Raw genomic sequence first — 10,451 nt, forward strand, 5'->3', positions numbered from 1 at the left:
TACAGAGATAGTAGTATACAGCTGTTATATATCATATAGTAGTATACAGCTGTTATACATCATATCATCATACAGGGATAGTAGTATACAGCTGTTATAACATAATAAAATATATGATACACTGGTATCGGCCGATTCGCAAGTTCAGGTATCAGAATCGGTATCGGGAAGCAAAAAATTGTATCGGACCATCTCTACTTTTTTGTATACAGGCCAGTTAGTAAAAAATTACTTTGGGCAAGTAGAATTTTTTTTACTTGCCCGACCGGACAAGTGAAAAAAAAAACGATGAACCCCGTTAACTACTTAATTTTAATTCAAACCATTAACTTTTCCTAAACCTAACTAGGGTTGGGTATCCTTTGGGTTTTTTTCCGATACCAGTGCTAAAACAATACTTTGAAAACGGTTCCAGTGGCTAAACGGCACATCTTCCATCCTTAAATACAGTCTACAGTTTGGGTCTGTACAGGGGATTCAATGACAGTAACAAAAATAAAGACAGCAGGATTCAGCTGCCATGTCGTCGTCGTCTTCAGCTGAAGAAATCTTTGGAGATGGCCTCCACGAAGTTGGGAGCCGACATGAGGATGCCGATGGTGCAGAGGATGGTGAAGAGCGAGAACGCGACCAGACACAGCCGGTCGATCACCGCGGCGGCAAACTTCCACTCGCTGCACACCGTCTCCTCCTCGTCCTGGCCGCGGAAACGCCCGGCGATGTATCTCACCTGGTGACAACGCATTATGTTATAAAATGTCAAAATGTAATAAATATTCACTTCAACCAGGGATGCACCGAATCCAGGATTCGACTTCGGATTCAGCTGAATATTGGGCTTTTTGACGGGGTTGGGTTTCTGCCGAACCTTAGAATTTTTTTCCACCGAACCCTACGCGTGCTACGCTGGTCGCCGTAATGACGGCTCCGTTGATTACTGAAGTCATTCTTAAAAAAGGAAGATGTTTTGTATGTTTTTGAAGATGTTGTTTCGTTAGTTTTGCCGACCGGATACGGCAAAAGTTTAATCTATCAGCTAGCGTTGCTCTGGTTGGTTGTAGAGCTGTCCTATTGCGTGTAGAGGGAATTTGAAAGACAACCGTTTATCCCGCCCCTCTGGTTGAGCCCAGCCAATGGTGAGTTCCCAGACCCAACATCTGGATGTGGGTCTGGCTTGTCAGGCTAATTAAAAAAGGTCTTAAAAAGTCTTAAATTTAACCTGTGGAAACCTGGAGGTACCTTGTACATATGGCATTCAGGATTGTTATTACAAAATACAGCAATTATTACATAATGTGGGTGTTATTAATAGGTTTGGGTATCCTTTGGATATTTTCCAATACCGGTGCTAAAACCATACTTTAAAAACAGTGCCGGTGCCTGAACTGATACTAAAAAAAAGTAATACAATAAACTAGTGCTGTCAAACGATTAAAATATTTAATCGCGATTATTAAATTATTAATTGCATTAATGTCATAGTTAACTCGCAATTAATCGCACATTTTTATCTATTCTAAATGTCCCTAGATTTCTTTTTGTCCAATTATTTTTTCTCATTTTAATGCTCTTATCAACATGGAAAAGTGGATCGGCTTGCTTTGTGCTTTTGTTGCCTGGCTTTGACGAGGGGGGCGGAGAATTGGCATCAGCTGTGTGCTCGACCATCAGCTGTGTGCTTGACCATCAGCTGTGTGCTTGGTCATCAGCTGTGTGCTTGGCCGTCAGCTGTGTGCTTGACCACCAGCTGTGTGCTTGACCATCAGCTGTGTGCTCGGCCATCAGCTGTGTGCTCGGCCATCAGCTGTGTGTTTGGCCATCAGCTGTGTGTTTGGCCATCAAGTGGTATTTCCGACTGGACGTGCTGCGATGATAGCTCAGTTCACAACGACAAAACACACAGATCACTTTGGTCTTGTCAATGGAACCATTTGGCAACTTTTTAAAAGTAAACTTTCCATTCAGAATCTTATCGGCATCCATTTCGGCGTCTCGCGCTCGCCATCCACTCAAAACGTAACGTGTGTGCGGCGTGCCTGTTGTTTAGTTTCCGGTCTAGCTAGATCCGGTGTGGTGTTGTAGTTTTTCCAACGTTACTAGTTGTTGCAACAGCATGTAAAAAAAACTACAAAGTTTGCTAGGCCAAAAAGAACGTTAATCTTGTGATAAAAAAAGAATGTACGCCGTTAAAATGGGTTTGCGTTAACGCCGTTAATAACGCGTTTAACTGACAGCACTACAATAAACGCATCGTCTCTGTGTTTTTTCCGACAACGGCAGCTGCGGACTGTTAAACGTCCCGATCCTCTACAAAAGAAATACAGAAACACTTCACAGCGTTTAGCCATCAGCATTTTAGCCGTGTTTAAGCCAGCTGCTAGCTAACGGTAGGCTAACGTTAGCTGCTAAGTATCATGTTAACTAGCGTCCCGTGCAGCGATGCTTCTGTTTCTTCTAACGTCTGTTTCGGAGCATCAGAGGGAAGCATTTCAGTGATATCGAAAATGAGGCACTGGAATCCATGTAGCTATTCGGACATTTTATTACACAATGTGTTGTTATTACATAAGGCATTGTTACACACCTCCTCCAGGATCTGGTTTAGCTCCGTCTCCAGGATGGAGCCCCCTGCCGCTGCTCCTCTTCCTCCGGCCTCCCCAACGCCGCTGCCCACTAGCCGGGAACAGAGCAGCTCAGGCTCCGACGGTGACGGGTAATGCAACCCCTCCATGCCCCGGAAGCCGACATACAGGAGGTTTCCGTTGGTCACCTGCGGGGGGTGTCGCAGAGAGCCCTGGCTGACGCTGAGCTCTAGGCTGGACAGGCTGCCGCGCCGATGCTTAGCCGCGTTGTGGCACGCCAGGCGCACCTTGGCTTCGCCGGGACGCCGCATCCGCAGGAACCAGGCGCACCAGTTCAACAAAATCACACGAGTCTGAAAAAGAAACAGAACAAGAAGAGAGTGTGTTTATCTGAAAGTTGACTTGACAAAATGTGAGTCAAAAATATTGAAACAAGTTGATAAAAATTAATTTATGCAGAACGTGTTTATGGGGAGCAAATGTGCATGAGGGTTCATGTGTGTATGTGTCTGTGTGTATGTTCATGTGTGTGTGTGTGTGTGTGTGTGTGTGCGTGACACAGACACAGACACACACACACACACACACACGCACACACACACAAGCTGTACATAGGAAGAGGTCTGACCTTCAGAATAAATTCCAACATAATGGGATTTCTCTTGCTGAGATTCCCACAGCGGAGTGTGTGTGTGTGTGTGTGTGTGTGTGTGTGTGTGTGTGTGCGTGTGCGCGTGCGTGTGTGTGTGTGTGTGTGCGTGTGTGTGTGTGTGTGTGTGTGACAGACAACTTCCTTTAACCTCCAGGTTGCTGTAAAATAAATAAATGGGATTATACATTAACATCCAATCTGCTGAAGTAAAGCCAACGCCTCTCCTTCAAAGCTCGTTAAAGAATTTTAAAAACTCGAAACGGAGTCTCTCCATAAAACCAGGCTGTCTATGCAGAAGAATGTCGCAGACATTTTTCAAATTGATGCCTACTGACCAGAAGAAAACAGAAAAGAAGGTGTGATATTCAATTTCCCAAAAAGCTTGTGTAACAGTTAAACGGTTAGCTGAAATATGTTTCTGAAAACATTTGAGGCGAGAAATAGACATTAAAGTAACCGAATCTGCCTCAGCGCTCCCGAGTTTTTTTCAGGTTCTGTTTTTGCAAAACAGGAAACAGTATCATGCCCACTTCCTGTTCACAAACTATCATATTTCAGACAAACAGCACTAAAATGTTTCTGAAAACGTGTGGTGAGAAATCAGCAATGCAGTGATTAGCGCTGCCTAGTTTTTTAGAGATTAACTTGAGTTTGAGAAAGACAGAAAGGGGAGCGGCTGTCTCTCTCAATCGCTTCTATACTCTCTGTGTCTGTATGCAAAAGTGCAATCGGTACTGTAGGTACAGCAACATCCCTAGCGCCACGTGTTTTGCGTCAAACTGGGTTTTGGCGCACTTGGAGATTTTCTGCTGGTCTGTGAGTAGGGAGATCTGAGCGATGGTAAGATGGAGGGAAGTTTAAAGTGCTCATATTGTGCTTTTTGGCTTTTCCCCTTTCCTTTATTGGGTTATATATCTTTTTTGTGCATGTTATAGGTTTACAAAGTTGCATCGCTTTCTGCCAGGACTTTTACAGGTTTATCCCAAATCACAGAAGTGACGTCGACGCAGCGGTAGCGGTAACAGCGGAGAGTAGAAGCCATCAGGCAAGGGTTATTTAAATAAACTCCTGGTGTACTTACAAACTTCCCAATGCCTCGTTTTATGAGTACAGAACCTATTTGTACTACTGTAGAAGTTTGGTACAATTTCGGGCATTATTAGTGGGGTAATTTACGAGACACGCCTTTGGTTCCGTTAGCGCCTGCACTAAGCCATTCGGCTGATAGCGCTAACTCGACCAACGTTAGACCAAGGGGAAAAAGCTTCTGGGGGGGTGTTTGGCTCGAGGTCATGGTGCAAAGGACCCTAGTGAAATTACTCTGAACCATCCCCTTTAATACATTTAACTTAGTGAAGACAGGAGCCGTTTCTCAATGTCAAGGATCCTTCCTTGGTAGGACTAGTCCTTCCAAGTCGGGTCCTTCAGAGGTTAGGCCAGGCTCCTCCTTAGCATTCGGAGAACACGTACAATGGAACAGGCTAGCAAGTGCACGTCATTGCGTGCTTGCGTCATTGAAAATGTTTCCCCGCCTTCACTTCCACGCTGCATTTCAAAACACTGGACGAAATGGATGTGGAACTGTGAACTGTGCTGTTCAATTTTTTTGTTGAGATGGAGAAGGTGAATCAGCGTCTGCTTGCAGGAGGAGAATATTCTGTCGGCAACTTTGCCCGCAATGTGCTAAGGTAGGTAACGTGACCGACACTGATAGGCTATATAATATATAAGCAATAGTCGTTTTCTCTTATTTATCCCATGTCGATAAATTAAAAACTCATGGGAGTTCATGTTTGTAATTGTCATAACACTTACCGGTAAGGAGAATTGCATTTTTTTTTTTAACGAGCCGGCAAAGCCGCGCGCATAGGATTGTGGGTGATACGGGAGCGTGAAAGATACACATATGCATCCTTTGCTGTCTATGGGAAATTCTCCGAACGAAGGACTCAGTCCTTGAAGGAATTCGGAGGATCCTCGACATTGGAACAGTCCTTCGACGGACGTTGATGACGTAGCATCCTCGAAATTCTGGCTTCGAAGGATCCTTCCTTGACATTGAGAAACACCTAGTGTGAAACTTGCATACATCAACTGCTACTTAGAATGGCGTAGAACTTACTGACATAAATGATCAGAGTAAGATGATTGGGGGTGACTGCAGAAAAAATTCCCATATGGGCTCCGATCCAATACTCCCCGTTCCGAACATCCCTAGTCTATATCGACGATGTTTGATTTACAGGATTGTTCAGGTGCCACCGAGTGTCCCTCATTTTTGGCCGGATGTCCATTACCTTCCGCTTTCGTTGTGTTGGCATTTTAAACGCCGGTCGATTTGGGAAACATCCACCGAACGGACAACCAACAATCTAATTATCTTTTTATAATATTATTATTTTTTTTGGGAGTAAAATTCTCATCACACACTCGACAGCCATTTTAATTCCAGAGCTCGCCTCCCTATTAGGGGTGTGCAAAAAAATCGATTCATATTCGTATCGCGATTCAAGCTCTCGATTCATAGAAAAAAAAAATTTTTTTAATTGAGAACTGTTTTAGAATCGATTTTGAATCGAATCTTGAGCCTTAAAAGCAATATCGAATTGTGACATTTTCTGAATCGTGCACCCCTACTTACTGCCTACGTCCACATGATCCCTTAAAACAAGTTCCTTCCTGAGGCTATTTAGCAGAGGCACCGTGGCTCCGTCCGGCGCTTTGCGCTTAGCGCCCAAGATGATTGTGATTGGTAACCAGAGCACGTTTTTCTCCCATCCAGGAATGCTGTGTGGACTAGATAGACCTTCCTCCGCAGCGCTGTGGAGGAAGGTCTGGCAAAGCGAGACTAGGACAGGCAGATAACGGACATATTTCTGATATTACCTCTCCAACACGGGTGTGACAATAGATTATCCATACAAGGACCACGTCTGTGAACTGGTCAGATTTAGTCTGTGAACTTATCAAGAGACAAGGGATTTAGCAAGGTTTACCGAGATTACCGAGATTAAACTCAGCTTTGTAGCAACGGCTACATCGTAGTGAAAAGTAGAACTACTGCAATCTTGTAATGGGTAACGAAAACACCAAGTAACCGTAGCCAAAAGCTGCCTTGCCTAGGACACCCCTAGCACACACTGCAGTGACAGGCGAACAGTAGGGAAGCAGACAGGAAGAGAAGGAGGGACGACTGACCCATTGAGGCATGTTTCCTCCGTCGGGGTCGTGGTGATGATACTGCAGAACCAGAACGGTAGCGATGACCGACAGACCCACGATCACCATGGTGGTCGCAAAGTACTGAGCTGAAACACAGAGATCAGTTTATATGTCCTCTTTTATATACATTTATATCCAGAGAAAGGAAGAGGAAAGTGACAGACAGCAGCCCAGTTTCACGGCAGTTCGTGAAATGGTCACGTTATTTAATCTATTGATTTGTGTACACGGGCACGTTTTTCTCGTTTTTTTTCATGGTGGCCAGCACGAAAATGTGAACTAATGTATTTCAATGGGAAGCATATTTCGTGATCACAGCACAACTACGGTAGCTAGTAGTATGAAATGCCGAAAATCCGCATAAGGAGTTTGGTTGGGCTGGTGGAGAGATGGTGCTCTCTGGAAACTGATGATGGAGATGCTCAAAGATGACGAGTCCAATAATTTTAGATTAAATGCAGCTTTGTTCAACATTGAACACAGGAGATAACCATGTGTACACACACAAGCTGCATGTACCCAGAGTGTCTCTCTGATCCTAGGATTGAACATACATTTTATCCTTTCTGGGGCCGCCCACCAGGAAACCCTTATTCATGATCTCATCATTCCATTAGACTCAGATCTCCTGTAGGCCCCACCAAAGGTCATAGGTTAACTGTGCCTAAGTTGTTATTCCGCTATAGACTAGACAGAATACATAACAACTCCTGGACAGATCATTATCACGGCCCCTTTACATGTTATTCTCTCAGACCCAACATCTGGATTATCTTCAATCTTCGCACGCATAGGGCCTCTTTACATCACACTGACCTTCTACCTAGATCTTAATAACACATAACAGAACATATGAAATATGAAAATACGTTTGAATACATGCAGGCTTGATTATTCCACCTATCACTAATCACAACCGTCACGTTATGGTCACACGTACCCCGTGGCCGTCTCCCGGTGTGTGACGCGTCCTTTCCCCGTTCATCTTTTCCTAAACCCAACCTCCGCCGTCCCGTTGTTGTTGTCGCGTGTCCCCCAGAGACCGCGGATCGTGTCCCAGGGTGTGACGTTTGCTTCCCCCATTCATCTTTTCCTAAACCCAACCTCCGTATAGATGATTCCCATTTCGTGCTGGCCACCACGAAAAAAACGAGAAAAACATGTTCTTGTACATGAATCAATAGATTAAAAATAACGTCACCATTTCATGAACTGCCGTGAGACCGTGTTGCAGACAGACACCACAACAACAATCCATAAATGCACTTATTAGAAGTCGCTTTGGATAAAAAGCGTCTCCTAAATAAATGTAGTCTAATGTACTGCTTCAACATTTTGGAGGTCTACTTGTTAGCAATCTTACAGGGATTGGACCAGGAGGATTGGACGGAGGACCGGTCCCGTGACAGTTAAGTTTAGCCGAGAAAAGGTGACTGTGAGCCGGGTACAGAGCACTGTGAGGTGACGGTCGTTTCAGGTCCGTATCGTTTAGGTTTAGCTGACAAAAGGTGACCGTCACACAGTGACGACAGTTAAGTTTAGGCACCAAAACAACTAGTTAAGATTAGAAAAAAGGTTGTAGTTTGGATTAAAACACCAGTCCTATTAAAGGGTAACTACCGTTTTTTCAACCTGGACCATATGTCCCTATGTTTTTGTGTCTAAGTGACTGATGGGAACAACAATCTTTGACATTGGTCCAGTATTGAGCGAGATCGCTGCAGTCGGCAGAGGAGAAACAAGCTACAATGTAAGTTAATAGTAATTGTCCAGCTCTTATTTACCTTCACAAAAATTCAGATTAATATTCAAAGTGTCTGAATACATTATGGAAAGGATTTATAAGGAGGTCAACCTTTCTGTTGAAGAGTAAGATCCTTTTTTCAAACATAAAAACATCCACGGAATTATGTTCGCTAAACCCACCAGACTCCATGTAAATTAACAGTAATTTAAGCATCGTAAAATACACTTCATTCAAAGTCGTCAGAAACAAAATAAAACTATGAAAAGCCGTTTTGGGTCGTCTTTCCTCTTTTCCAACTATCACAACTCTAGTTTTGGTTGAAATAAATAAATAGTTTACTGATTTACATGTGAAAATATGCTGGCTCTATACACGCTAAAAGTATTGCTTTTTGAAATGGAGTCTGGTGGGTTTAGAGCTAGCGACTTCAGAGCTGTTTCTGGTTAAACAGAAAGGTCTTAAAGAGGTTTTAAAGGTCTATCTCTGAAGGGATCCTTTCCATAATGTTAATACTGGACCAGTGTCAAAGATTGTTGTTCCCATCAGTCACTTGGACACAAAACATAGGAAAATAGGGTCCAGGTTGAAAAAAACGGTAGTTACCCTTTAAGAAGTACTCCCGGGACACAAACACCTGTTTCCTGGGTGAAAGTCTCATGTTTTCTCCTTAACTTCTTCAGGACATGAACACCTGTTTCCTGGTGAAAGTCTTGTGTTTTCTCCTTAACTTCTTCAGGACATGAACACCTGTTTCCTGGTGAAAGTCTCATGTTTTCTCCTTAACTTCTTCAGGACATGAACACCTGTTTCCTGGGTGAAAGTCTTGTGTTTTCTCCTTAACTTCTTCAGGACATGAACACCTGTTTCCTGGGTGAAAGTCTTGTGTTTTCTCCTTAACTTCTTCAGGACATGATGACCTGTTTCCTGGTGAAAGTCTTGTGTTTTCTCCTTAACTTCTTCAGGACATGAACACCTGTTTCCTGGGTGAAAGTCTTGTGTTTTCTCCTTAACTTCTTCAGGACATGAACACCTGTTTCCTGGGTGAAAGTCTTGTGTTTTCTCCTTAACTTCTTCAGGACATGAACCCCTGTTTCCTGGATGAAAGTCTTGTGTTTTTTGTAAGGGGCGCTTAAACGGAGGGTTTCAGACAGAGGGTGAATCCAGGTTTATTTCAGACAGACAATGTGTTTACATTAAAATCTGGGTACACCACCAGCAGCACAATCAGCTTTAATTCTGTGATCATCATCATTACGACCGTCTACGAAGAGGTCAGAGGTCAGAGCACCACCTCTCTGCCTCGTAAAGCTGCCATGAAAAGAAATGGGATCAATATAAACACATAAGCTCATTAACACACACACACACACACACACACACACACACACACACACACACACACACACACAGTAGTAATAAAGTAAGAGTAATTTAAGTGATACATGATAACGGTTTAAATGATTGATAAGCACATAGGGATTGTTGTAATTAATGACATTTTCCTCTGTTCTCTAGTGTGGACTTTCACTTTAAATCCATCCAAAGATGGTAAAGACAGAGAGACATAACTAATGATAAAAGCTCTGTACGCGAGGGGCTCACCTATGAGAGGAACAGAGTCCGATGTGGCGGGCATGATCTCGGCTACCAGCAGCATGAAGACGGTCAGAGAGAGCAGCACCGTGATCCCTGCAGAGACACAAAGGGAGAAACGGATGACGCACGCCTGCAGCTGCAGAGTTGACACGCTGTGTGTGTGTGTGTGTGTTCTCTGGATGAAGTGATCAACCTAGAAATCTAGACCACCCTAGCGGCAGCAAATGTAATTTGCAGCCAGGGGGGTCTAGCAACTCTCCGTTAGAGCTTCGATCGGGCCCAAAAAATCAAGCCCGACCCTACCTGAGCCTGTGTACGTTGTGTCCGAGCCCAGCCCGGCCCGACACATTAACTGTAATTATGAGCCCGATTTAAACCCAACAATTTTTTAATACGTGGGCCGTTATAACTGACGTTCTCAACTACAATTCAGAGTTGTTTGAACTACAGAAATCTGTTCAGAATAATGCAACAAGGACGAAGCATGTAAACTGCTGTTAGTTTATTCAGGATGGAACGGATCGCAAGTGGATCCGAATGAAGAAACATAACCTCGACCTCGACCCTATAAGCTCCCTCAGCTGAATAGTGAGGGGAACAGATCAAGGCAGCAACATAATCAAAGACCTGGAACCATATAGGAGACTTTCTG

The 10,451-nt window shown here is 43.8% G+C and overlaps 1 protein-coding gene and 1 long non-coding RNA gene across 2 annotated transcripts in view; one reads left to right on the top strand and one right to left on the bottom strand.

Moving 5' to 3' along the window:
* Positions 1-373: 373 nt before the first annotated feature.
* LOC116036397 (neuronal acetylcholine receptor subunit alpha-7-like) overlaps positions 374-10,451 on the bottom strand; it is a 68,502-nt gene continuing 58,424 nt past the window's right edge. Inside the window, exons 8-11 of the mRNA XM_031279914.2 lie at positions 9,806-9,892; positions 6,433-6,542; positions 2,585-2,935; positions 374-730 (exon numbers count right to left, since the gene is read on the bottom strand). Of these exons, the coding sequence (XP_031135774.1) occupies positions 536-730; positions 2,585-2,935; positions 6,433-6,542; positions 9,806-9,892 (743 nt within the window). The 3' untranslated portion in view covers positions 374-535. The remainder of the gene's footprint in view (positions 731-2,584; positions 2,936-6,432; positions 6,543-9,805; positions 9,893-10,451) is intronic.
* Positions 8,142-10,451, top strand: part of LOC116036399 — a 16,938-nt gene continuing 14,628 nt past the window's right edge. Inside the window, exon 1 of the long non-coding RNA XR_004101593.2 lies at positions 8,142-8,153. This is a non-coding gene — a long non-coding RNA (uncharacterized LOC116036399). The remainder of the gene's footprint in view (positions 8,154-10,451) is intronic.

The sequence above is a fragment of the Sander lucioperca genome, chromosome 7 (assembly GCF_008315115.2).
Source record: "Sander lucioperca isolate FBNREF2018 chromosome 7, SLUC_FBN_1.2, whole genome shotgun sequence".
Taxonomy (NCBI): domain Eukaryota; kingdom Metazoa; phylum Chordata; class Actinopteri; order Perciformes; family Percidae; genus Sander; species Sander lucioperca.